General features: G+C 42.5%; 3 protein-coding genes and 1 pseudogene across 21 annotated transcripts in view; all 4 read left to right on the top strand.

Annotated features, from left to right (window-relative positions):
- Positions 1–1,846: 1,846 nt before the first annotated feature.
- LOC106603088 (heterogeneous nuclear ribonucleoprotein U-like protein 1) lies at positions 1,847–10,810 on the top strand. 6 transcript variants are annotated; one of them, XM_014196281.2, is made up of 16 exons: positions 1,847–2,007; positions 2,562–2,734; positions 2,986–3,468; positions 3,552–3,768; positions 4,829–4,902; positions 5,002–5,141; positions 5,278–5,377; positions 5,498–5,610; positions 5,707–5,973; positions 6,108–6,230; positions 6,325–6,453; positions 7,842–8,010; positions 8,899–9,156; positions 9,249–9,415; positions 9,530–9,715; positions 9,810–10,810. In XM_014196281.2, the coding sequence occupies exons 2-16, from the start codon at positions 2,599–2,601 to the stop codon at positions 9,918–9,920; spliced, it is 2,673 nt and encodes an 890-aa protein (XP_014051756.2). In that variant the 5' UTR covers positions 1,847–2,007; positions 2,562–2,598; the 3' UTR covers positions 9,921–10,810. The 6 variants fall into 6 exon arrangements, with proteins under 6 accessions (XP_014051756.2, XP_014051753.2, XP_014051754.2 ...); XM_014196278.2 differs by having other exon boundaries at positions 2,562–2,824; XM_014196279.2 differs by having other exon boundaries at positions 1,861–1,995; positions 2,562–2,824.
- A 1,683-nt stretch (positions 10,811–12,493) lies between these two features.
- On the top strand, positions 12,494–15,010 carry LOC106603025 (protein FAM98B-like; annotated as a pseudogene).
- Positions 15,011–18,159: 3,149 nt separating this feature from the next.
- Positions 18,160–24,450, top strand: LOC106603087 (rho GTPase-activating protein 11A). 2 transcript variants are annotated; one of them, XM_014196274.2, is made up of 14 exons: positions 18,160–18,283; positions 18,386–18,538; positions 18,792–18,877; positions 19,053–19,149; positions 19,242–19,525; positions 19,637–19,800; positions 19,893–20,033; positions 20,159–20,230; positions 20,387–20,498; positions 21,001–21,059; positions 21,152–21,302; positions 21,405–21,480; positions 21,602–22,187; positions 22,289–24,450. In XM_014196274.2, exons 2-14 carry the CDS (start codon positions 18,422–18,424, stop codon positions 23,821–23,823), a joined length of 3,480 nt encoding a protein of 1,159 aa, XP_014051749.2. In that variant the 5' UTR covers positions 18,160–18,283; positions 18,386–18,421; the 3' UTR covers positions 23,824–24,450. The 2 variants fall into 2 exon arrangements, with proteins under 2 accessions (XP_014051749.2, XP_045572884.1); XM_045716928.1 differs by lacking the exon at positions 18,160–18,283 and having other exon boundaries at positions 18,290–18,538; positions 21,602–22,075; positions 22,139–22,187.
- A 386-nt stretch (positions 24,451–24,836) lies between these two features.
- The window catches only part of ryr1a (ryanodine receptor 1a (skeletal)), a 70,874-nt gene continuing 68,262 nt past the window's right edge, over positions 24,837–27,448 (top strand). For all 13 annotated transcript variants that reach the window (XM_014196270.2, XM_014196268.2, XM_014196262.2 and 10 more), the window contains exon 1: positions 24,837–25,068. In XM_014196270.2, the coding sequence (XP_014051745.2) occupies positions 25,021–25,068 (48 nt within the window). In that variant the 5' untranslated portion in view covers positions 24,837–25,020. The remainder of the gene's footprint in view (positions 25,069–27,448) is intronic.

Below are 27,448 nucleotides of genomic sequence, written 5' to 3'. Positions count from 1 at the left end.
TCTTCTATAAGAGCAGGCTCTGAAAGTAGGAAAACTGTAGATTAGAGATGGTACGGAACTGCAGGTTGATAACAGGATGTATGGGGTGTGGGAGTCAACTCACCAATCTTGATCTTTATGCCCTCGGTGTAGAGCTCATGGCAGGGCCTGTTCGTGTGGGGCTGGGGTGTTGCGGGTAATTTCATTCGGGGACATCCGCAGGTCCAGGAGGAGAGTACTGATTTGACCCTGAAACTCCAGGCTGCAGGGGTGCTTGAGCACCGCCAACAGGTGCAGCTTCAGATTCTTGCGTACACTGCTCACCTGAGACTTGGCCAGTGTTAGGGGTTGGCTAGGTTGGCTACAAAAACAAGAGAAATATGAATTATTCATATTTGTATTCACTTGAATGGCACACATACACAATCATTGTCTCAATTGTCGTAAGGTTTAAAAATCCTTGTTTAACCTGTCTCCTCCGCTTCATCTACACTGATTGAAGTGGATTTAACCGGTGACATCGATAAGGAATCATATCTTTCACCTGGGTTTACCTGGTCAGTCTGTGTCATGACATTGACATTGAAAAAGTTTTGACATTGAAAAAGCATATGATACAATGTGGCGGGAAGGTCTACTGATTAAATTGAATGGAATGGGTATTAGTGGGAGAATGTACAACTGGATTATAGATTTCTTGTTTGACCGAACCTTCCAGGTCAGGGTGGGATTGGAGATATCAAGAGAATATGAGGTGGAAAATGGAACTCCACAGGTTGGTGCTATTATCATGGGGTTTCAAGTTATCTTTATCTAAATCTTGCTACATGTTGTTAGCTAACAAAAAGATTATGTTCAATTATATGGAGAACAAATGGAAAGGGTAACAGAATTTAAGTATTTGGGGCAATGGTTTGATGAAAAGCTTACATGGAGAGGTCATATTACATGTAAGAAAGTATTAAATCTTATGAGGACAATAGCTGGGGATGATTGGGGCGCAGATAGGCAATCTTTACTTAATATTTATCGTACTTTGATGAGATCGTTCATAGATTATGGGTGCTTTGTATATGGTTCTGCAGATTTTACATCGCTGTTGCGCCTTGATAGGATGCAAGCGAGGGCACTCAGGATGCACAATGGTGCATTTAAAACTACAAAATATGTTCAGACTCAGTTTTGTGTAGTTTAAGATCTGGAAAGTGAGAACGTGACGATTTATGGTTCGAAATAATGATGTTGTTGTTGGGGTTACAAAGAAATTATATTGAAATTCAGTTCCGTTGGATTCCAGATCATACAGGTGTTTATGTAAATTATATAGTAGATATAATAGCGAAAAAAAGCAGTGTAAAATATTATTGTGGATATACAGGTGCAGCTGGGTAGAGGGGAAATTAAAACATTGATTCAGAAAAATAGGTTAGATTGCTGGCAGAGACAATGGGATGAAAGTAGTAAGGGCAGACATTTTCATAGTACAAGGAAATCTGTATGGGAGATAATGTCATATAATGGGAACAGAAGGGAGGAAGTTATGTTGTGTAGGACGAGATTAGGGCATACAGGTTTGAATTCCTCTTTGAAATTGATAGGGAAACATGATACTGGATTGTGTAATGGCTGTATGGTAGAGGAAATGGTTGAACATGAAATGTATGATGTAGAAAGGAAGAGGTTGTTGGACAGGGTCAGAGAGGTTGGACGGGAGTGGAGTGATGGGAGTAATGGGATTTGTACAGAATTATTTTATTAGAAATGTTGGGTTAGTTAAGAAAATATGGAGGCATAGATAGGTTGTGACCAGTCTCACACTCCAGTACAGTAGGTGGCGATGTATGCAGCTGTCAGTTGGTTGCGATTCGCCAATAAAAACTGAAAGAAGAAGAAACAGGCGGCGCAAAGATGTTTACAGCTTCGCAGTGGAGGGAGGGCTTCGGTAGCGACAAAATCGTCCATTTTGTTTCAGTTGAGTTGGTCGCTGCATGAATCTTTAGCAAGGACATTATAGGGGTGAGGAAAGAGGTTAGTAATGTAAATAAACATTTCTTGGCTACACTATACTATCTATGGGCTTCCGAGTGGCGCAGCGGTCTCAGTGCTAGAGGCGTCACTACAGACCCGGGTTCGATTCCAGGCTGTATCACAACCGGTCGTGATAGGGCGGCGCGCAATTGGCCGTCATTGTAAATAAGAATTTGTTCTTAACTGACTTGCCTAATTTAAATAAAGGTAAAGTAAAAAATACATGTTTTTTTGTATACAGCTAGTTGTGTTGGTGTGTGGTGACGTCAGACTGGCTCTCCAGTAGAAATCTACCTAGCTAGTTAGCTAACTTTAAGGAAACTGTTGGCCTTTGACCCGTGCGTTGTTTCGCAGCGTATTGTATGTTTTTGCTACGCGAGCGATGTCCATGCATGGTCTTGTAATGCAACGAAATAGCGAGCTAGCTAGCTCAGATGGGGCAATAATATGTGTAACTAACAACAGTAACTAGCTAGTTAGCTAACGTTACCACTACCAGGCGGTTAAGTACATTTCTAAACTGAATTCCTTGCCTGTGCATTAATATCTTATAGATTGGAATTTCTGATCACTGAAAAAGTTGCATGAAAAATGAGTGGAATCAATGTGAAGAAGCTCAAAGTCAACGAGCTGAAGGAGGCGCTTCAGCTGCGAGGCCTGGATACTCGTGGCCTGAAGGCGGATCTTGTCTCAAGGTTGCAGTCAGCACTTGAGGCGGAGGCTGCAGGTGAGGGGGACGGGCCACCGATTGCCGATGTTGGGGAGGAGGGGGATCAGCAACACGATACTGGCGGAGACGCTGGAGATGGTGATGACGGTACAAATATTAGTTGTTCAAAGTGTATGTAGACAGTTGTAAGATTGCACCAACACAGCCACGTCCACTGTTGTTCACAGATTGTTTGCAGATGAAACTGCTGTACTACTCCAAAATGGAAAACAAGCAGCTTGTGATACTGACACTGTTTTCTTTATTAGGTAAAGATGATGGGGAAGAAGAAAAAGATATTGAGGACAATGAAGTACAGTTTGTCTCGCAGGCTGATTCGGCGAATGGTGCGAATGAACAGAGTGAAGAAGACAGCCGGGATGGGGCACAGATGTGTGGTCAAGTCCCTACAATGGGATATGGGATGGTCGATTTCACAGAAGATGTGATGGAGCCACAGATTCCGCAGGCGTATGAGTCGGACAAAAGACAAGAGCCGCAGGTGCTAGAACCGGAGATGCAGGAACCAGAGCCAGTGCAACCAGAGCCAGTGCAACCAGAACCTGTGCAACAAGAACCAGAGCCAGTGCAACCAGAACCTGTGCAACAAGAACCAGAACCTGTGCAACCAGAACCTGTGCAACCAGAACCTGTGCAACAAGAACCAGAGCCAGTGCAACCAGAACCTGTGCAACAAGAGCCACTGGAGTCTGCATCAATTGAGCCTGTGGAGATGCCTGAAATTAAGCCAGGTCAGTAAATGCTTGGTATATTCTCTCAATTCACACTGTTGCTCAAGCCTTAATTATTGACAACATTGACCTCATTGGTGCAGAGGACTTGGTGATGAAAGCAGAGTTGAAAAAGGAGCAGGACCAGTTGAAGGAAGAGAAGGAGCCACAGCAGCCAAGGGCTCATCATCCAGAGCCAGCCAATGAATGGGAGGCTGAGCAGGCGACCCAGACCAAAACGGAGGATAACCGATACAACCGTAAGAGGCCATGCGATGAAGGCCGCGGTTATGGATACTATGAACATCGGGAGGAAAAAAGGTACACGTGTGTGTTTAAAATGTTTCTAAGTGGAACAAGTTTGAAATAGGGATGGGGGTTTAAAATAATTTCACTATTCAAATAGTATCATGAATTTTTGTTGGATATCCGGATATTTGAAATGCATGTTTTTTTTAACTCAAGTTTTTTAACCTGTGCGAGGGGAACGGCCGGCGCTCTATTGCTGCATCTGCGGAGGTGCCTGTGAGATTGGAGCGAGCAGATGGAGGCATAGAGAGCTGCTACTCTAGTACAGCCAAGACTACCTAACTTGTAGCAGCCACGATGTTATTTATCATCCCATATAACAGTGCCTGTCTTGACTGGAGTAGCCTAGAGAAGCTAGCTACACTGAAAAGCTAGTTGAGGCCACATTTAGTGATTTTCACCCCAAACCCATTCGGATAAAACAGCCAACCTGTTGGTTGCTCGTTGTAGCATACTCCTTCTAATTTCGCTAACTTTTAATTCAGTCATTTTATTCTGTTTTGCATTGCAATAGTGAACTCTCACTACACATTGAGCCGCTTTGATTGGCCAACATAAACAACAAGCTACCAATGTGAAGGCTACCAGTATTTTTTAAAATGTTTTATTTGTTTTTATTTTACCTTTATTTAACTAGGCAAGTCAGTTAAGAACAAATTCTTATTTTCAATGACGGCCTAGGAACAGTGGGTTAACTGCCTTGTTCAGGGGCAGAATGACAGATTTGTACCTCGTCAGCTCGGGGATTTGATCTTGCAACCTTTCGGTTACTAGTCCAACGCTCTAACCCTGCCGCCCCAAAACATTTGAAATGTCATGGTATATCCTTGTATGACATGTATCACATTGATATTATAATTTAATTTAGAAAAAGCATTTCCAGTGTTAAAACAAGCCCATAAAATGTTTTGGCACAACAAATTATACTCACACAATATTCCAATACTAACGCCCGCTCGGATATTCCAATATCCGTGCACATCGGTAGTTTGAAAACTACTTCACTAAAGTGTCTTGAAAACATTCTATAGAACTACACCTCTTGCTTATGCTCCACACTCTCGTCACATAGGGGACGTTCTCCCCAGCCTCCAGCAGAGGAAGAGGAAGAAGATTTTGATGACACTCTTGTGGCCATTGATACTTGTGAGTGAAAGTACTATGTTTCGGGATGGTAGTAGGATTTGTTTGAATGGTTTAAATGGTTTATTATTGACTTTTGATGAGGTTTTTTGCTTTTCACAGATAATTGCGATCTGCACTTCAAGGTATCACGTGACCGGTATAGTGGATACCCGCTGACCATTGAAGGTTTTGCATACCTGTGGTCAGGTGCACGAGCTTCCTATGGTGTCAACAAAGGACGTGTCTGCTTTGAAATGAAGGTAGAGTATTTCCTTTTTAAATTAAGTTGCATTTCACTTCGGTGCTTTGCAGATGGAATATATATATATTATTTTTTGCGTCGAGTCTCATTCGATTTTTATGAATAATAATTTGGTGCATGTTTTTGTTGCCCAGATAAACGAGGAGATCTCTGTGAAGCACCTTCCCAGCAGTGAGCCTGATCCTCATGTAGTGCGCATTGGCTGGTCTCTGGACACCTGCAACACACAGCTCGGTCAGTTTAAAAAAAATGCTTCTGTACTTGAGCTGGAACATTCCGGATTATGTCCTTGTTATTATCAATATTTTATGTGATTTGAAACAACACAAACTCCTATTTGTACTGCCATTACAGGTGAAGAACCGTTCTCTTATGGCTATGGAGGAACTGGCAAGAAATCTTCCAAGTGTAAATTCGAGGATTACGGGGAAAAGTTTGGTGAAAACGATGTCCTTGGGTGCTACATTGTAAGTATTTGTGATGTTGCAGAAGATTCACTTAGAGACTAATAGAAGCTGAGTACTCAATAAGCCTAAACGTTTTCCTCTCCATGTCTTGTTCAGGACTTCGATAGCGGTGAGGAAGTGGAGATGGCCTTCTCAAAGAACGGCAAGTGGCTGGATGTGGCCTTCCGTGTGTCACAGGAGGAGTTGGCCGAGCGGCCACTCTTTCCCCACGTTCTTGTGAAGAACTGTGCCATTGAATTCAACTTTGGCCAGAAAGAGGAGCCCTTCTTCCCCCTGCCTGAGGGATACACCTTCATTCAGGACGTCCCTCTGGAGAACAGGATGCGGGGGACTGTTGGGCCTGCCACCAAGGCTGACTGTGAGGTGAGTGCCAGCCATGTTGGATCATCAAGTGGATCATGATTTTTTTTGTATTCATTAGACTAGATTGCTTCTGTCATCAGTAGCTGTGAGATGCCATGACCAATTGCATGTTTGACCCTCTTGTTTTACCCCAGCTATTGATGATGGTTGGCCTGCCTGCGTCTGGGAAAACCACCTGGGCCTTGAAGCACGCGGAGGAGCACCCTGCAAAGAACTACAACATCCTGGGCACCAACGCCATAATGGAGAAGATGAAGGTCAGTTGTTATCTTTGTTTGAACACAGAATCCTTTAGTCTTGGTCTTTTAGTGTCAAGTTCCCCTCTAACGTAATGAAAACCTCCACCCTCAGGTGATGGGGCTGCGGCGTCAGAAGAACTATTCTGGTCGGTGGGATGTCCTGATCCAGCAGGCCACACAGTGTCTGAACAGGCTGATCCAGATCGCTGCCCGCAAGAAGCGTAACTACATCCTGGATCAGGTACTGTCTGATTTCTCACCCCATACTCATCCCATACTATGCTCACCCTCCCTCCTTCCCAACCCTGTTCACTGTTGTTCACTGATGCACATGTCCATTAATGCACTCTGTGATGCGGTCTCTCTAGTGTAGAGGCCTTGATCGACATCTGAACTCCTGGAAGTTATCACCCTGAACATGCTGCTGAAATCATTCTTTCTGTTTTGCTTAAATGAAAGCAGTATTGCAATTGTATGTTTTTACTCAATATTTTGGGGGGATATCCTCTCTATGTCCTGTTTAAAGAGCTATAAGCTGTACAAATAGTCCATGTCTGTAATAAGATGTTGAAAAACAAGTAAACACTGCCGGGTGGTGAGTAAGAAATACACCTTCTGTTGTTCGTTAACTGTAAGATTAGCTCAAGTTTAAACTCACATCACCTTTGATGTATGATAGCTGATTTATACATACAGACAGCATATGGAACTTGTTTAATGTTGTATGTTAAATAAATAAAACCTTAAGGTAAGTGAACTAACATGTTTGAATTTTCAGGGCGTTTGCTCAAGTTACTCAAGGTAGGTAAGGTCCTGGACATTCTAATGGGTGCCACAGAGTAAGTGAGTATTGACAGGTAGGTATTGTCTGTTGTTATTGTCATGAGACAGTTGGGCTATTGACAAACAGGTAAGTTCTGGTAAGTAAATGGGGACCCTGTTATTGTAGCTGAAATATTACGCAACTTTAAAAAACGATTCATTATTTGTTGATTCTTTTTAAAGAGGTCATTATCAGAGCAGTGGCATAGCAAATACCTGCCACAGAGAATAGTTCCAAAAACAGTTCATTGATTGTCCTTAAGAGTTTACCTGGAAACAATTCAATTGATTTTACAGATTTAGTTTTTCAACTGTTAATTATATGGAAGTGAATGTGAGCTGTGTGGCAGAAGGGATTAATGGGCACATGAATCTATTTGCTCAACCTTGTAAGGGTGCGTTGTAAACATGGCAAAAATAGATTAAAAGATGCAGCATATTTTTGTAACAGAATAAAATAAAAAAACGCAACTGTTATTTTGTAATGTAGACTCTGGCCTTAAGTAGCTAACTTTTCATTGAAAACATTAACCAGTTGAGAACTTGCAAGAATTGACCCAATAGATGGCTAACATGGGTCCCCAAAGTTCTTTCTCCCAGGAAATGGATTCCAGACACAAAGGTAAGTTGTTGGGTTGTGAGATAGAACCATATGTAGTTCCAGAACAGTATGGGGGAGGGGGGAAAACTCACTTTCATCGTTGCAGGAATCCAATTTCCCTCCTATGGAACGCAAAGCCATAACAAAAGCAGAGACAAGTGAACAATAATAAACAGCTTCTACTTCTTTCTTGTCAACTTTGCTAGACAAATGTATATGGATCAGCCCAGAGACGAAAAATGCGTCCTTTTGAAGGTTTTCAACGCAAGGCTATTGTAATTTGTCCCACGGACGAGGATTTAAAAGAGCGAACGTTAAAGCGATCTGATGAGGAAGGGAAGGATGTTCCCGATCATGCTGTATTTGAAATGAAAGGTAGGAATTCCATGGATAACAAAAATTAAAAACCACACAAAGACAATGCATTTCCTATGTTTTTTTTTGTTGTTTTATCGAAACTTGGAAGATCCCACCCGTCCCCCGCCCCCCTTCAAAGAGCTATTCCCACTATTTCCCCCTTTATCATCTATCATTCTCTTATTTTCAACCATTTCTTTCATCTTTCTCATTCATCTATTTTGCACTGCAAACTCGGGGTGCAGGGTGACATCCATTTCAAGTGTTGGTTTGGATACTGACCCTTGAAGGATGAGATTTTAATAGATTATTAATTGAAAATTTAAAAAAACATTGGCAGTGCAATTTCCAGTACCAGGGGAGTGGGGGAAAAAAATCGACATTTATTACTTAAGGACTAACTGAGGACATACGCCCACAGGCTATGCTTCCGTAAGCTATGCTTCTGGTTTACAACTGAAAACGCTACGTATTCATCACTCTCCTTAGTTTAGTTATTTTTCTATGGTCTCCTGAGTGGCTCAGCGGTCTAAGGCACTACAGACCCTGGTTCGATTCCAGGCTGTATCATTACCGGCCATGATTGGGAGTCCCATAGGGCGGCGCACAATTGGCCCAGTGTCGTCCAGGTTAGGGTTTGGCCGGGGTAGGCTGTCATTGTAAATAAGAATTTGTTCTTAACTCACTTGCCTAGTTAAATACAATTCCTCCCTAAACTGGAGCAAATTCTCCCCTGTCCCTTGAGGTAATGTTTTGCTACAATTCTGGTATAACTCTCCCCCACTTCCCTCTTTTCCCTTCCTACCCCTTCCTAGTATTGTCTATCAGATAGTAATAATGATTTTCTTTCTTTCGACGGCGCCGCTATACTCGTCCTGACAACGCCTACCCCTCTGCTTCCTGTAGCCAACTTTGTGCTCCCAGAAGCTGGTGAGTTTCTTGACAACGTGACCTTCATCGAGCTGCAACGAGAACAGGCTGACACACTGGTAAAGCAATACAATGAGGAGGGCCGCAAGGCCGGCCCACCCCCAGACAAACGCTTCGACAACCGCCAAGGAGGATTCCGTGGTCGCGGTGCACCTTACCAGCGCTATGACAACCGTGGTGGCCCCCAAGGAGGAAGGGGAGGCTATCAGAGTCAAGGTGGCAACTTCAGAGGAGGTGAGGTGGAAGGTTTCTGCGGAATTTATTTTTAAATAATTTTTTTGCGTGTTAGTGAGCCTTCTTAACTGCTTTTGCTTTACACTTTACAGGGTATAACCATGGAGGCTACCAGCAGAACCGCTGGGGGAGCAACCGTGATGGTGCTGCAGGAGGACAACATGGCTACAACCGCAACCAGCAATCTGGAGTGAGCTACAATCAGCACCACCAAGGACAATATAACAAGGGAGCCACTGGGAGTTACAGCCAAGGACAGGTAAACTTGTTAAATGGCATCTCCCTACATGTGGTTCTCCCTCTGGAATTTGTTCCTCTGTCAACCCTTCACCAGACCTTCAAACTTTCTGACATCGTATGTTTTCATTTGTAGCCACAGACATACAACCAGGGTTACAATCAGGGCAACTACAACCAGGGTTACAACTACGGCAGCTACAGCCAGTACCCAGGTTACAGCCAGAGCTACAGCCAAACTCCTGCCGCCTCCGCTGCTCCTGTTGCCACTGGACAGACCTACAACCAGCAGCAACAGACCTACAACCAGCAGTATCAACAGGTGAGTCGGGCCAACCTAGTTTCTTAGGTTGTCCCATATATCATGTTCACCTGTCTAAAACTGTGTTGATAATGTCTTGCTCGCTCTGATCCAGTATGCACAGCAGTGGCAGCAGTATTACCAGAACCAGAGCCAATGGAATCAGTACTACAGCCAATATGGAAACTACAGCCAGGGTTCTCAGGGCCCCCAGGGAACACAGTAGGCCTAAAGTAGTGTGCTGATGAGACGGATCTCATTCCCTCAGCAGCATTCCATTGCTTATCCTGCCTGCAGGCTAGACCTCTACCTTTTAATTGTCATACATCTTCTTAATGATTAGCCTTCGCTTTCTTATAGCTTACATTTTCAAAAAAAATGTAAGGGTTCAGTTTTTCTTCCCTGCCTTTTTAGATCCAGGATCTTTGTTCTTGCCACGCCACGACGTTAGCATTATTTTTGCAGTAGGTCCAGCAACAATTTAGTAACACGCAGCTTATTTTTCTTGCCTGTTCTAGACGTTGGCTATTTGAAATGAGCAACAGAGGTGTAGTTTAACATGCAGATGTAGGACAGTTCAGTGTTGCGCAGTGAATGTTTATTAGAGCTCATAAAAGGTAGCTGGGATTTGCATGTGTACATTTCAATGTGTTTTTAAGAGATGGAATATTTTTGGACAACATTGTTTTTGTTTTCATATTTTGCCATTGACACGACATTTTTTAGTTTTAGATCAAAGAACCATACGTTTTAAAGAATTTGGTGTTGAGTCTGGACTTATTATTCTCATTTTGATTTAACCATTAATATTTTGCCCATATTTATTGAAATTGAAGACAGGCATTTTGATGACTGTTTTTCCTATAACGTGTATAAAAAGACAGTGATTGTAAAAACCCACATTTACCAGCATTTTTCACACCATTTAAAATATTCTGTAACATGTCCCTAAAGTCGTTTTTGAATCTTGTGATCAATAACTAGTTTGTGTGCTTGTAAAACGGTATACCATGTATGTAAAACAGTATCTGCATATGGTTCTGTGTTCAAACAAAATGTAATCTTTTTGTATTTGAGAATATAATCTGAAGATTTTTACTTCAAAATGTAATTTTATTTGGTTGTCTCTAGTTTTTTTATTGATTTCTGTCTTGTTTCCTTGAGTACAGCTCACAAAAGTCCAGATTTTAATTATGGATCATTACAAGAACCACACAGCTATAACATTGGACACCTAAAAGTTAGTGTTTTTAAAGGCACATGGTAAAGAAGTAATTAGGTGGCTTGGGGTTAAACACCTCCCTGGGTTTAACTTCCTATAATTCTCACAGAAACCACATTTTTCCCCTACACTTTCATTGGCTGCCACTACTCTTGCTCATCTAAAAATTGAATTTGTCTCATCTCAAAACAATTTTGAATACATTGATATAATATTCCCCCCACCCCCATCATAATGAGGATATTAATAGTGAGATGTGTAGTGTCATTTTTTACTTTGATATTTGATTTATTTAATTAAAATACCTTGACTTTAGCTTTTAAATGTCAAAGTAACACATAAAATAGATTTACACACTAACCTTCAGGGGTCAGTTTGCCCTATTGAGGGGGTGTTTTGCCCCGATCAAAAAAAAACGTATTTCTGCCCACTTCTCGTTAAAATGTGTTTGCCTCAGGATAGACAGTACTGTCTATGTACATATCTAAATCTTACCAAATGTTGCTTTTTGGTTCTCACAAAATACATTAAGGGGTCGTTTTCCCCCAACACAGTATAACACTGCAGGCAACAACTAATATGATTACAAATGCCCCAATGCACATGAGTTAATTGCAATTTAGGTCAAATTAAGAACTACACAGAAGTGGATATTTCATGTATATGTCATGTGTGGTGATTTGATACAATTTGACATTCGCATCGGTGCATCATCTTGACTCAATTATCGACACATGGAAACAGGAAGTTAGAGTTTCTGTGTTTTTGTAAACAAAACATTTGCGAAAGCCTGAATACGAACATTACTCACAGTAAGTGCAAGAGCTAGTTTCAGGGTTTTGTGAATATAATGGAGAGAGAAAGGAACAAGATGCTATTTGGGCGAGTATATTGAAAACTGATATGTTGACTTGTTATCTGAAGACTAGCTAGCAGAAGCAATATTGCTTGATTTGATTTATTTTTATTATGGTGTCATGCATCTTCTCAGGGATCCCCAGCTCACAGCTTATAAAACACTATTTGCTGTGGCAAAATAAAATGATATATATATATATATATATATATATACACAGTGCCTTCAGAAAGTACTCATAACGTTACCCCTTGACTTATTCCACATTTTGTGTTACAGCCTGAATTCAAAATGGATTCAATTGTTGTTCTCACCCATCAACACAGAATACTCCATAATGAAAGTGAAAACATGTTTTTAGAAATGAACAAATGTATTAAATTAAATACAGATATCTAATTTACATAAGTATTCACACCCCTGAGTCAACACATGTTAGAATCACCTTTGGCAGTGACTACCGCTGTGAGTCTTTCTGGGTAAGTCTCTGCAGACATGGATTGTATAATATTTACACATTTTTAAATTCTTCAAACTTTTAAGTTGGTAATTGCTGGACAGCCAGTTAAGTATTGCCATAGATTTCCTAGACGATTTAAGTCCAAACTAATACAGGGGGTTTATATCAACATCCCTCATCGAATATAAAAAAAAAAAAGTTAAAATAACGAGATGTATCCACCAATCCAAAGAGGAATAGGCGGGAGCTTGACAGCTAAACATGGAGGAGTCTTCTCTGCTTACAGATGTGTGCCATCAGGTAAGGATGAGACGGACTCCGACAGGAATGTGATATTCAAAGTGTCAGCAGAATTGTGCTGTGGATGCAGATTTCTCTCACTGACTTCTATTCAGGTGGATATGACAGAGCCTCTGCTGGACACCAATCTCAAGTCTGAGCAATTGGTAGTTTGTCAAAGGAGGGGGTTGGTTTTCCTCATGACAGTGCTGAAGAATGTCTGAGTTTTATAGCCTTTTCACTAGGAGATTCATTTCTCTATATGTTTTAAAACCCATTTAGAGGCAAATCCAGAAGATAAATCAAGATCTATTGGAGGACTATCAGTGTCAACGCCAAATGATAATCAAACGTTTTCAGGTTACGCTTCAGTCCTTTGCCTAGGGAGAGAAGAAAAAGGTATGCAATATCGCCTGTATACTAAAATAAAGTTAATATGCAGGCTAAATCTATGCCCACATTAAAAGCACTAGAGCGCAAAGATTGAATTCTAGTCAATGGTGCGCAAACATATTCTCAAATCTTGCAGAACGAGCCAGTGCAACTCAGAGGCGTGTGCGCAGCACAGAAATTGATCTGGTTCCTATTATCACTTGTAGGGCTAAACGCGCACCACCCTGAGTAGTCTGGGCAAGGCACAGATCATATCTGCTAAATATGATAGAGTGATAAGATATTACCTCTCCAACTCTAAGGGCCGTATTCAATCAGCGCCCGGTTTCCCAAAAGCATCGTTACATCTCCGAGCTGTTTCCCAAAACAATCGTTATGAACGTTGTACTTTAACGCTCGTCATCTACACGGAACCCAAACCGGCTGCGCGCGTGCGCCATGGTGCATAAATGTATTTTGTTCTCCTACACCAAACGCGATCACGACACGCAGGTTAAAATATCAAAACAAACTCTGAACAAATTACATTCATTTGGGGACAGGTCGAAATGCATTAAACCTTTAGCAACAGCAAGCTAGCTAAATTGCCATAAACGTTTAATGCTTTTCGACCTGTCCCCAAATTAATATAATTGGTTCAGAGTTTGTTTTGATATTTTAACCTACGTTTGGTGTGGGGGGGACAAAATACATGCATGCACGATGGCGCACGCGCGCAGCCGGTTTGGGTTCCGTGTAACGCTTGCCTCAGACTACTCATAGAAGTGCATCAGTGGATGCTTTGTTGCCCTCCCGCGTCACATATACATATTTAGATCTCCGCTAAACATAACATCACATGGTTTATCCGTCTCTCTGGGACCACGGATAACTTCAGAACAAAGTTGACAACAAATACAAAGCTGCCGATGTCTGCAATTGATACAAACGAGCGATGTATAAAATATGCTTCAAGTGAAAACATAAATAAAATAAACCGTAGTCTATAGGCCTATTTCAATCATATTGAAATATGTTTCATGTTCAATCACGTTATATTTTTCTACTTGTAGGCTACTGTCTGTAATTTGTCTCAATATATTTCATGATGTGTAGCCTAACATATGCGCAATGGTCTGTCAAATCGGTGAAAGATGCATAGTTAAACCATTCCTAAACCTAAATTCCAACGCTATCGGGAAATTGGGCTCGGACCTGTTAACTGACCTGTATCCTTACAGCGCTAAAATACATCTTGTTGTCAGGAGCAAAATGTTGGCCTCAGCTTGTGAGCTCAGGGAAGAGAAGAGCAACATCATTTTCAGCACTTAAATGGGCACAGCAAAGTGCAGTGAGGAAGTCAGAACCAGAAGATGAGTACAGCTCGAGTCAGCAGGAAAATTAGTATGAGGACGTCTGTGTAAGTCAGTCAGCATGAACATTTAGCATAATTATATGAAGTGCATATGGATGTAGACTTTTCACAGTAACGCTTATATATCCCCAAAATATATTGTTTGGTTATATTTATTTGTATTGTTAATAGCTATATTAATGGTGAACCTTTTTCCATGTTCTCCACAGCTGCGCAGTGCTGTGCATGCTTCAATACCTCCCCTCTCATCGCTTCCCCTTGTCTCCCCGTCTCTTCTGCTTGCAGCAAGAAAGGATCAGTCTTACATTTTGCCAGTAAAGGCAGGGGAAAGCACTGCAGTCTACAAGGTATACTATAGCTGAGTAACTCTGAGTTTTGTGTTTGACTTTTTTATATTGAAGATAAAGAGAGAAACTGCTCTGATTCTCCTCCTCTGTCTCTGTGAAGGTATTGATGGGTGGTGTACCATTCAGGGTTGGATGGCCAAGAGAAATTGAGGCCCCCAGGCCCATGTGGGAGGGCTGGACAGAGGGATGAGGCAGGTGGCATGGAGGAGGACGTGAAGGGCCACGTCAGCAACATTTAGAACTTTTCTGGGAAAAAAAGAAAAACAAGACTGAAATTATGTGTCAGAATTGATCAAAATGGAGATAGAAAGACAAACCCACAAGGGGGGAGATTACATTATTCATGCAGATCCACAAAAGTGGCATTCTGACATTTTACTAAAAGTCAAATTCATAAACAATGTGTAGATTTGAATGTGCACTTTCTAATTAAATTGTACTATGTTTGATGATGCATAAGGACAGACTATAACCGTTTTATATAATATTATTTTTGTTGGACAAATAGGAAGTTGAGTATATGGATACAAGTCATTGTATTTTTTTTATATGTGAGAAAATATATATATATATATATATATGAGTCATTTAGCAGACCCTCTTATCAAGAGCGACTTACAGAAGAAATTAGGGTTAAGTGCCTTGCTCAATGGCACATCAACTGATTTTTCACTTAGTCGGCTCAGGGATTTGAGCCAGCAACCTTTCGGTGACTGGCCCAACACTCTTAACCGCTAGGCTACCTACCACCCTCTAGAGTCTATTCATCGTTTGATTTACATTTCTTAAAAGATAAAGTAATCAAGCAGTATCTGTTTAAATAAAGACAAGTACTTCCTTGTACTTTTTTCTTATTTTGTCATCATAAGAAAACAACTTGCACACTAAGATCTGTTAACTTTTATCAAATAAAATGTTATTGGTAGCAGATGTCATTGCGGGTGTAGCAAAATGCTTGTGTTTCTAGCTCCGACAGTGCAGTAATATCTAACTATTTCACAACATATACCCAATACACACAAATCTAAGTAAAGGAATGATGAATTAAGAATATATAAATATAAGGACGAGCAATGTCAGAGGGGCATAGACTAAGATACAGTAGAATAGAATATATACATATGAGATGAGTAGTGCAAGCTATGTAAACATTATTAAAGTCCACCTGGCCATGCTGCTGCTCCAGTTTCAACTGTTCTGCCTGCGGCTATGGAACCCTGACCTGTTCACCGGATGTGCTACTTGTCCCAGTCTCTAGAGACAGCAGGAGCGGTAGAGATACTCTCAATGATCGACTAGGAAAAGCCAACTGACATTTACTCCTGAGGTGCTGACCTGTTGCACCCTCGACAACTACTGTGATTATTATTATTTGACCATGCTGGTCATTTATGAACATTTGAACATCTTAGCCATGTGCTGTTATCTCCACACGGCACAGCCAGAAGAGGACTGGCCACCCCTCATAGCCTGGTTCCTCTCTAGGTTTCTTCCTAGGTTTTGTCCTTTCTAGGAAGTTTTTCCTAGCCACCGTGCTTCTACACCTGCATTGCTTGTGTAACAGTGTAGGTTCCGTCCCACTCTTCGCCCCAACCTGGGCTCGAACCAGGGACCCTTGCACACATCAACAACTGACACCCACGAAGCATCGTTACCCATCGCGCCACAAAAGCCGCGGCCCTTGCAACACAAGGGGAAACTCTACTTCCAAGTCTCAGAGCGAGTGATGTCACTGATTGAAACGCTATTAGCGCGCACCACCGCTAACTAACTAGCCATTTCACATCGGTTACACTTGCTGTTTGGGGTTTTAGGCTGGGTTTCTGTACAGCACTTTGAGATATCAGCTGATGTAAGAAGGGCTATATAAATACATTTGATTTGAAGTGACTAGTGTTCCATTTATTAAAGTGGCCAGGGATTTCAAGTCTATGTATATAGGCAGCAGCCTCTAATGTGCTAGTAATGGCTATTTAACAGTCTGATGGCCTTGAGATTGAAGCTGTTTTTCAGTCTCTCGGTCCCAGCTTTGATGCACCTGTACTGACCTTGCCTTCTGGATTATAGCGGGGTGAACAGGCAGTGGGATGGGTGGTTGTGGTCCTTAATGATCTTTTTGGCCTTCCTTTGACATCGGGTGCTGTAGGTGTCCTGGAGGGCAGGTACTTTGCCCCCGGTGACGTGTTGGGCATACTGTACCACCCTCTGGAGAGCCCTGCGGTTGCGGGCGGTGCAGTTGACACACCAGGCGGTGATACAGCCCGACAGGATGCTCTCAATTGTGCATCTATAAAAGTTTGTGAGGGTTTTAGGTGCCAAGCCACATTTCTTCAGTCTCCTGTGGTTGAAGAGGTGCTGTTGCGCCTTCTTCACCACACGGTCTGTGTGGGTGGACCATTTCAGTTTGTCAGTGATGTATACGGCGAGGAACTTGAAGCTTTCCACCTTCTCCACTACGTTCCCGTCGATAGGGGGTGCTCCCTCTGCTATTTCCTGAAGTCCACGATCATCTCCTTTGTTTTGTTGAGTGAGAGGATATTTTCCAGGCACCACACTCCCAGAGCCCTCACCTCCTCCCTGTAGACTGTCTCGTCATTGTTAGTAATCAATACTGTTGTGTCGTGGGTGAACTGGGTGGGTCATGGGTGAACTGAGAGTACAGGAGGGGGCTAAGCAAGCACCCTTGTGGGGCCCCAGTAGCAGCAGGTAGCCTCCCTGAGCTGACAAGGTAAAAATCTGTCATTCTGCCCCTGAGCAAGGCAGTTAACCCACTGTTCCAAGGTGCCAAAAGCCCCCCGCACCTCTCTGATTGAGGGGTTGGGTTAAATGCGGAAGACACATTTCGGTTGAAGGCATTCAGTTGTACAACTGACTAGGTATTTCCCTTTCCAGTGTTGAGGATCAGCGGAGTGGAGGTGTTGTTTCCTACCTTCACCACGTGGGGGCGGCCCGTCAGGAAGTCCAGGACCCAGTTGGTTCAAGCTTAACGATGAGCTTGGAGGGTACTATGGTGTTGAATGCTGAGCTATTATAGTCAACAAACAGCATTCTTACATGTGTATTCCTCTTGTCCAGATGGGATAGGGCAGTGTGATGGCGATTGCATCGTCTGTGGATCTATTGGGGCAGTAAGCAAATTGAAGTGGGTGACAGGTAAGGTAGAGGTGATATGATTCTTGTCTAGTCTCTCAAAGCACTTCATGATGACAGAAGTGAGTGCTACGGGGTGATAGTAATTTAGTTCAGGTACCTTTGCTTTCTTGGGTACAGGATCAATGGTGGCCAACTTGAAGCATGTGGCGACAGCAGACTGGGATAGGGAGAGATTGAATATGCCGTAAACACAGCAGCCAGCCGGTCTGCGCATGCTCTGAGGACGCGGCTAGAGATGCCGTCTGGACCGGCAGTTTGCGAGGGTTGTTAACACGCTTTTAAGAAAATGCCCTATGAGTCAATGTCAATAAATGAAAAAGAGCCCCATACATACCCGCCATACAGGAATGGACATATTTCACATTATGTACTGACCATTTCAAACTATATTTGTGACTTCAGAACAGACAAGCGTCTCTGTGAACCGTGCCCATCACGCCTACATTACGCCTTATTTGGGCACAGGTGACCGGAAGTATCTAATTTTATGGCGGCGGGATGAAAGGCTCAAAGACGTGCAACAACGTAGGCTACATAATTTTGCTACCTAGCTCTGACGAAATGTCGGTTTTTAATAGTGATGGAGTTTTCAAAAGTCACTACTTTCAACTTATTTAATTTTTACAGAACACATCCTAACTGGATCTACCAACGCCAAACCCCATGGACGACCGTCTACGCGTGGTGGCCGTGATACACGCGTTGAAAGCATCTGGAGTTCGCGTGAAAAACTGGAAGAACTTCTTGAATGGGCCATACACGAGCGACCCTGTCAGACAGGTAACCAACAAGGCCAATATGTTTGCTCAACAGTCAACCTCAATGCGTCAATAAAGCATGTTTTCCATTGTCCACAACACGATATGCTGCCACAGACTTTTGATTACGTGATTGATTACTGTCAAGGTCACGTTTCTTAAATATTCAAATTTACCAGTCATCATTTGCAAACTACCAATGTTGAGGTATTGATTTGTTGTCGAAAGCCTTTTTAGCACATCACCATGATCTGTTGTTGATGGATGTCTTTCAGGAGAACCAATCTAAATTTGCTTTTGGTCGGGACCTGATATTGCTGCCACAGTGTGATTTAACTGATATGAGTGGGACAGTGCCAAAGTATGTAAACTTGAGTTGTTATTGTTGCTTTAAATACAGTCATAACTGGGAGATGTGATTTAAATAAAGTAAAATCTAATGTGGCCTATTCTGATTACAATGAACAACTGAAAGCCCAAAGTTTTGGTTGGTCATGACTTAAAACTTCCATTTGAGTGATCTAACTATTCCATAGGTTCTTGGTGGATGCCTGTGAATTTTTATCCCAGCATCTTCATACTGAAGGGCTGTTTCGAAAGACCGGGTCGTTTAGTCGGATGCGAGCTCTGAGGGTGAGGCTGCACAGGAGGGATGTGCAGGAATGTCAATTCTTACCTCCATGGGTCTATATTTTTTATGTTGATGCTCTACCTCCTCATGACAGGCCTTCCTGGAGCAGGGGGAGCCAGTCTTTTCTCTGCCACATTCAGCCACTCTGCAGCCCTGTGATGTGGCGTCTCTTGTGAAGCAGTTCTTACGGGAGCTGCCCTCGCCCCTCATCCCTATGGAGCTACAGGTGCCACTGTGTCGTGCACAGGGCTTAGAGGAGGAGGAGGGGGGGCAGGAGCAGGGCAAGGATGGAGCTCTTCTTCTCACAGCCCTGTTCCCCCCCTCGCATTCACGGGCCCTCCGATATTTCTGCACCTTCCTGAGACAGACGGCTCAAAGGTTTGTTTCTAGAAATTCATGACTTCTTCTTTTATCTGGGCTTCGAGAGGGAGATCTGTGTCTCTCTGTGCCTAAGTTTCTCCACCATCTCCTATCCCTCACATTCACTAGATGTAAAGAGAATCGTATGGAAGTGGGCAATCTGGCTCTTGTGATTGCACCTAATCTGCTACATTGTCCAGCTGGGGGCTCTAAACTGACCGCAGGTACAGAGAGACGACTGCATAGACAAGCAGCAGTGATCAAGAAACTCATAATACACGCTGATCGCATTGGTAAGTTTAGAGAAATATACATTTGTATAGAAGCTGATGACGGATGTAAGACTTAAAGTTGATACTAATTTCACTCTTCTATATGTCCCCAGGTGTTGTCCCTCCTTCTATTATGGACATGGCAACAGTAGCAGAGTCCTCCACACCCCCAGTTGATGGGGGGAGGTTTCAGGAGAGGGCAGGACTTGGTGTGTATAGACTTTTAGCACATCAAAGGAGGCGAAGTGTTGGAGGTGAGAGTGTTGCAATGACTGGATAATGAGGTTTATACTGTGATAATAATTTCTGAATAAATACGTTGCTGGAAAATGTATGAATTCAATTCAGATTATTATACTTTTTTGCTTGATCTCTCCAGAGATATTTGTGGATGCTCTCAGTAAATTGAAGACAGGCCGCACTCACACTGGCCTTTTACATCCCCCAGACAGTACGTGCATAATGTTGTGGTAATGATATGATTTTTGCTGCTTATTAACCGGTTGCAAAGTTCAAATGCTTTTAGTAAAAAGTGATGCTGAAATGATTGTCGTCAGTAAGGGCCAATAAGTGTGTTGCCTCTGACTTTATAACCTTGACCTCACAGGCCAGCAAAATACAAAGACTGCTCACCACAAAACACCTGAATCACCAGTCACATCTAAACGAAAATCGACTGAAGATCCTGTCCCTGATGTTGAGAGCTCTGCTAAAAAAAGGTACTTGCATTTAACTGTCTGTAAAAAATAAATACACACACACACTCCGTTCAAAAGTTTGGGGTCACTTAGAAATGTCCTTGTTTTTGAAAGAAAATCACATTTTTGGTCCATTTTTAAAATTACATCAAATTGATCAGAAATACAGTGTAAACATTGTTAATGTTGTAAATGACTATTGTAGCTGGAAACTATTTTTTATGGAATATCTACATAGGCGTACAGAGGCCCATTATCAGCAACCATCATTCCTGTGTTCCAATGGCACGTTGTGTTAGCTAATCCAAGTTTATCATTTTAAAAGGCTAATTGATCATTAGAAAACCCTTTTGCAATTATGTTAGCACAGCTGAAAACTGTTGTTCTGATATTCCATAAAAAAATCATCCATTTCCAGCTACAATAGTCATTTACAACATTAACAATGTCTACACTGTATTTCTGATCAATTTGATGTTAATATTATTATTGATGCTAATATTATTATTCTCTGTATAACCAGACGGTCTATCCATGACCTTAGAGAAGACAACCAATCCATGAGCAAACAACCCTCCAATGGTGATGTATTTATAGCCTGTACTGCAGAATAGCTTTTAGTCAGTCGCATAAGATACTGTATGACAAGTTCTATGTTTTGACTGTCCCAGTAGATTCCGAGGCGGCAGTCGGCCAAAGCCCTACCCGCTGTCACACTTCTGTCCTGAGTGGAGTGGAGGGCAGTAGGGAGCACGAGCTCTCTGTCACTCTCACTGCCCCAGAGAAGAGGAGGAATCACAAGAAAGATTATAAAACATCAAACAAGTTAATCTAAAGCATCATAAGCATTGATTCTAGTTCTTATATTTAACCCTTGTTTGTCTATTGCCTTGTTTTTGTGTCTGACTGTATCTGTGTTTCCTGAAGGCATCCGGGGCAGGAGGACAAGGCTCATCGAAGGACATCTCTTAGATTCTTCAACATGACAATCTGGAGCAGCCCTGTAAGTCTGGCGCTGTCCAATATTCTGTCCTAACACTGGGTCTTCACGTTGCTCATGCTTCTCTTTTGACGCTGAGCTCTATTATTTGACTTATCTACTTTCTCTACGACTTTATTCTCAGGACCCTTCCCCCACATCCATTGGGAATGACACTGAGAATTGGATCATGGGCAATATAAGGGTCACTGATGGTATGACTGAAGCATCAAGCTCTGAGGTTGGACCATATAGGATTCCTGTCATAATGACTGATGGTATGACTGAAGCATCCAGCTCTGAGGTTGGACCAGCCAGGATTCCTGTCATAATGACTGATGGTATGACTGAAGCATCCAGCTCTGAGATTGGACCATCCAGGATTCCTGTCATAATGACTGATGGTATGACTGAAGCATCCAGCTCTGAGGTTGGACCAGCCAGGATTCCTGTCATAATGACTGATGTTATGACTGAAGCATCCAGCTCTGAGGTTGGACCAGCCAGGATTCCTGTCATAATGACTGATGTTATGACTGAAGCATCCAGCTCTGAGGTTGGACCAGCCAGGATTCCTGTCATAATGACTGATGGTATGACTGAAGCATCCAGCTCTGAGGTTGGACCAGCCAGGATTCCTGTCATAATGACTGATGGTATGACTGAAGCATCCAGCTCTGAGGTTGGACGAGCCAGGATTCCTGTCATAATGACTGATTGCCCAGGACAAGGTTTATATTTTTTTATATATATTTTTTTCAGTTACATCCATGTATCTACATGTTAGTCACTTAAATACTCAATGTGACATTTTATCTGTATTCAATTCTAGTGGGGAATGAAGTGGAGGATGAGCCTGATCTGCTGAATTACAGCTTTGCTGAAAATCCTGATCACTTCCTAGATCTCGCGACATTGGACTCCCCTATCAGGACACAAGCTGGGGAATCATGTGAATGCTCTGGTGTCAAGTTGGAAAACGAGACAATAGAGGAAACCGTTAGACAGTATGAAACGAACCATGTATTGAGGGGCCCAGAGCAGGTTGGGATAAAAGAGGACCCTAAAGACGTGAGTCTAAGCAAGAAGCAGTCAGAAGTGGATATATCTGTCAGTCAGAAGCCCCGTCACCCTCGTCGCTCCATCAGTATGCCCGAGGTGACATTGGACCAACTGAGGATTCAAGATGAAATTTACAAGAAAGAGAAAACAGATTGGATGATCGAGAAAGAAGATGGAGTCTCTGAGGACACACTTCAACTGCCGGTGAAGAAAGGGAAGGTGACCGAGTCAGGACTGGGGTTTAAGAGGACACACCAGCACATGTCTGTAGCAGAGCGCATCAGACGGTTTAACGCTCTGACAACGCTGCTCCGTAACCCCAGGGTTCCTCCAAGGCCCCCTGAACCTCAGCTCAATGATGTCCTGCATGAGAGTCAACGGGAGGGGGGTCAGCGGAGCGTTGTACGTCTGCGCCGGCAGGGAGCACGGCGGTTTGGACGCTCCATCAGTCATGATGGTGTTCCCAGACCTTGGCCAGGACAAGCCTCTAAAAATCATCAAGAGGTGCCAGTGGTTGTTCAAAGCCTCAGTGAGCCAGTCCTATGTCCACCTCCAGAGCCCGCTCTTAGTGTTTATCCATTTGCCCAAGAGGGACAGTTTGAAATCCAACATACTCCTCAACTACAACAGGAAAACCTCATGCAGACCATCCAGGATTTGTGCGGTCCTCCGTCACCCAATCCAAAGCAGAACAAGGAATCCTGCCAAGGGCTATTTAAAGAATCACAATTGAATCTCAAGGAAAGACAATTGGAACCTGTGGAGGAACAACCTAAGGAGTCAGAGCTACATGATGATCTGCTGGAGATGCACTTGAATACATGCAATCCAAAGGAGGAGCAAGAGAAACGCATCACAGTTCCAATGCAGGTGAATAGACCGTTTCTGACCGATACGGTCTTAGATGTTCCACCTCAGACCATGGCCCCCCTACAGCAGGAGTCCAAAAGTACAGAAGTCAAACTCCCTCTCCCTTTTCCCTCCAAGCCCTCGTCTCTCTCTCAAACAGAAACATGCTCTCCCATTCCCAGTGGACCCTCTCCCACACCACTAGACAGAACATCAACTGACCTCTACACTGCACACTTGGTGGCTAACTGCTCCCTTTCCTCTGTCATGACTTTTGGCTTCATAGAGATAGACATGGGGGTCAGTGAGAGTGATGGGGGTTCTGTCCCCGTTGAACTCTCTCCATCACCAGTCTTGCAGTTCAGGCTCCCGGCCACCAAGAGACGCTACAGAGACTCGCCCTGCTGGCCCGTCCATGAGATTAGCATGGCCACAGGGGACCCTCTGCAGATCTGAGGGGTACAGGACAGACTAAATGGTACTCCGTAACTAACGGAGTAGTAGGGTTTAAAAATGGGGAAAATAAGATCACTCGCATGAATGCCATGTTTTTTTAAAATTTTTATATATATTTAATTGTCTGTTATGCCAAGTTAGGTTATCCTAGAAAAGTAGTATTTTAAAGCAGCAGTCAGCAGTAGAACAATAACAAAGTGGCCTCCCTGTTTCGGTAAAAAGCCGAGGGATGGGCCTGGAGAAATGTAACCACTCTCAAATGTATAGACAAAGCTATGGATGCAAGGACTGCCTGTCCATAATATAACAATTATAGTTTTAATCATGTATTGAGACTATATCGTGTTTGTTTACATTGTTTTTCAAACATTGGAGTAAAATAAGCTTATTTTGGGTTCTGATGGTGTACAACATTTACTAAGCTGTCAATCAATGGGTAAATATCATTCTCATATCAAGTAAATTATATTATGTAGCAACTGATTGCCCCTTTTTTAAGGTGTTTTCAAGTGTTTGATTTATTATAGTCTCTGCTGTGTTTTATTATTGTCAAGTTGCGTTTTACATATCTGACTATCATTTGTGTAAATGTATGTATTTCAGTTTGAATAAAATTATTTATTTTTACCTTTTTGAGTTATTAATTTACATTAGATTAGTCTATCCCTCTTAGTAAAATGAGAGGTGTTTTCCTGATTGTTTAGAGGTTGACTTCATTTTTCTGACCTAGTAAGTAAGTACCAAGGTTTAAAAATCTGTATTCACAAACCTGTTGCACACCTCACAAATGGGAATCCCTTTGGGACTAATGCAACAACACAAACGTTTTGGGCTATGGCTTGGTCATTGACACATATTGTAGATATTTAAAATCTGATTGACACACGTTTACCAGTACAATTTGTTAATGTGGTACAAGAATTCTATAGGACTTGGTAAAGGTGACACAATGTTTTACAGTTTGCTCCACCCACTTTTCCCTTTTCATGTTGCAGTGAGCAGGAGTTAACTGTCACTCTGTCTCATAACACAGCCACTGGACCCACATTGTCCTTCAGTACGCCCACACGCAGACAGACGCTGGGAGTGAGAGTGAGAGAAAAGAGGTGGGAGAGAGAGAGAGAGAGCGAGGCTTGCTGAGGAACAACCAGGGAGAATAGAGTGATAAGTAAGGAGTGATAAGTAATACATTAGAGGATGGCGGAAGGAGGAGATGGAGAGGAGGAGATTCAGTTCTTACGTACGGTGAGTGATGCTGGACTCCTTTTGCTCTGTTCGTTTTGATTGTAACTGATAAAGGCTGTGAGAGAAACCATACTGCAGTATAGCTACGATCGGTTTGCCTTATCTTGCCGTAGGCCTAATGTGTGACTTTGGTGTAACTTATAGTCCAATGTATTAACTTTCATAGGTTTTGTTCATGGCTTCCCTTTGACTTTGGAAAGACCAGATTGACATGGACAGGTGCTGGGCTTGTCTGCATTGTTATCTATTTATATACCAGAGCAGCTTGAAATGTTACTGTTTAGGAGTTGGGCAGCTTGCTGGGTGCCAAGTAACAGCTGACGCTGGCAAATAGAAACGCATGAAAACGAGGGGTAGTAATAAAAAAAAAGAATGACGAACATAAGATGTAACGGGCAATCAGATAGTCAAATCAGATTGACTATCATATTGGTTTTTACTTTTGGGTGCAGTAATATGGGTTTACTGACATATCAGGTCATGAGGTGGCGACATGATGGAAAGGAGTGGTAGGTTACGTTGGTGCATCGGCGCATTTGGTCCAGTCAAGAGAAGCCATGTCTTCACGGCAATTTAGTGACTGACTACAGCACATTTTGACACCATTGAGACCAGCATGATGAAGATGCTGATTTCCACACTGTTCATCTTCTGAATGTAGAAGAGGTTTTGTGTTAGACACCTTTTTCCTAATGGTGTGGTGTGACCTGTTCTTAGATTGAGTACAGTAATTAGAGACCGGCCTGCTTGTGGAGGGTTAGACCATTCACACCACTGAGCCAGTGTGGAGAGACACTCTCGCACTGCGTCTCACTGAACCTCTGGGGACATGGTGGAGCAGAGACAAAACTGATGGGGTGAAGGTTTTCTCACAGGGACCAAAGGCCTCGGATGAATCAAGCATGTAGCATTTCATATCTGTTATATTAAGATACACCGAGAAACGAGTTTGTGGAAACAAGTATAACGCATGTGAAACAATGTACCAACGCTAAGCACTGATATTTTTGGTAACAGGCATTGGCATACTGTATTAGATACTGTACACATTATTTTCAAAGTGAATATATCTCTCTCAAAGACTACCTGTAAGCTACATAGAATATACAATCACAACAAGATATTGACAAAGAGCATGGCATGCAACATGCCTTTCTGAAAAACGCTCTCCTGTTTCGATTTAGGCAGAGCTCTTTTCCTCATTAGGGACTCCCATGCTGACGTGAGGCTAAATCATATTTCAAAGGCAAGGAAGGCTTTTATATAACATGTATTGCTGTGTCAAACCTGACTGATGCCAGGCAGAGATGGGGTGTTGTGTGTACTTGTAGAGGTATTATTCACCACAGAGCACAAACACTTTCTTTTTATAGTGCCTGCTGCATATAAAGAGCATAGCAGTCTGGCTTTGTCCTACATTGCCTCTCTGCTTTGTTAAAGGTCCAGAGCAGCTGTTTTTATATCAATATCCAATCTTTTGTTGGGGTAACAATTAAGTACCTTACTGTTATTTTTTGTTGTTGCCCATTTTAATTGAAAACAAAAATAGCTTCTTGTTAAAGAGCAAATTCTCCAGCAATAATTTTGCTACGGCTGTCTGGGAGTGGTCTTGGTGGGGAGAGGGAAAGTGGAAAAGTAGCTGTTATTGGCAGAGAAGTTTAAAACTCTTTTTCTTATTGGGGTGGCAGGTAGCCTAGTGGTTAAGAGTGTTGGGCCAGTAACCGAAAGGTTGCTGATTTGAATCCCTGAGCCGACTAGGTGAAAAATCTACCCTTGAGGAAGGTTCTTAACCTTAATTGCTACTGCAAGTTGCTCTGGATAAGAGTGTCTGCTAAATGACTCAAATGTAAATGTTATTGGTTTATTCATTCAATCACCAGGCAGTCCAAAACGCCATCCCACTACAACAGGCTGAAATGTCATGCAGTCTTTTCAAACAGCTCTTACACTAAAATGGCATTATCATCAATTTCACAGTATTATTCCAACCTCATAGTGTGGAAATATACACTGAGTATACAAAACATTAAGAACACCTGCTCTTTCCATGATAGACTGACCTATGATCCCTTATTGATGTCACTTGTTAAATCCACTTCAGCCAGTGTAGATGAAGGGAAGGAGACCGGTTAACGAAGGATTTATAAGCCTTGAGGTAATTGAGACATGGATTGTGTGTGTGTGTGCCATTCAGAGGGTGAATGGGCAAGACAAACGATTTAAGTGCCTTTGAACGGGGTATGGTAGTAGGTGCCAGGCGCACCGGTTTGTGTCAATAACTGGGGGCGTTTCAAGCGTTCTACAGGAATGCTGGCCAATGGTGACTCCAATGCTTCCCACAATTGTGTCAAATTGGCTGGATGTCCTTGGACCACCATGG

Source organism: Salmo salar, chromosome ssa04 (assembly GCF_905237065.1).
Source record: "Salmo salar chromosome ssa04, Ssal_v3.1, whole genome shotgun sequence".
Taxonomy (NCBI): Eukaryota; Metazoa; Chordata; class Actinopteri; order Salmoniformes; family Salmonidae; genus Salmo; species Salmo salar.
This window is presented reverse-complemented; position numbering and strand designations above follow the sequence as displayed.

Bases quoted from the DNA above. Each gene is read 5' to 3' on its own strand.
- LOC106603088 (XM_014196278.2), top strand. From the start codon at position 2,599: ATGAGTGGAATCAATGTGAAGAAGCTCAAAGTCAACGAGCTGAAGGAG. The intron at 6,231-6,324 runs GTCAGTTGTTAT...CTCCACCCTCAG, and splicing joins CCATAATGGAGAAGATGAAG to GTGATGGGGCTGCGGCGTCA. The intron at 8,011-8,898 runs GTAGGAATTCCA...TGCTTCCTGTAG, and splicing joins TGCTGTATTTGAAATGAAAG to CCAACTTTGTGCTCCCAGAA.
- LOC106603087 (XM_014196274.2), top strand. From the start codon at position 18,422: ATGGACGACCGTCTACGCGTGGTGGCCGTGATACACGCGTTGAAAGCA. The intron at 19,801-19,892 runs GTAAGTTTAGAG...ATATGTCCCCAG, and splicing joins AATACACGCTGATCGCATTG to GTGTTGTCCCTCCTTCTATT. The intron at 21,303-21,404 runs GTTAATCTAAAG...TGTTTCCTGAAG, and splicing joins GATTATAAAACATCAAACAA to GCATCCGGGGCAGGAGGACA.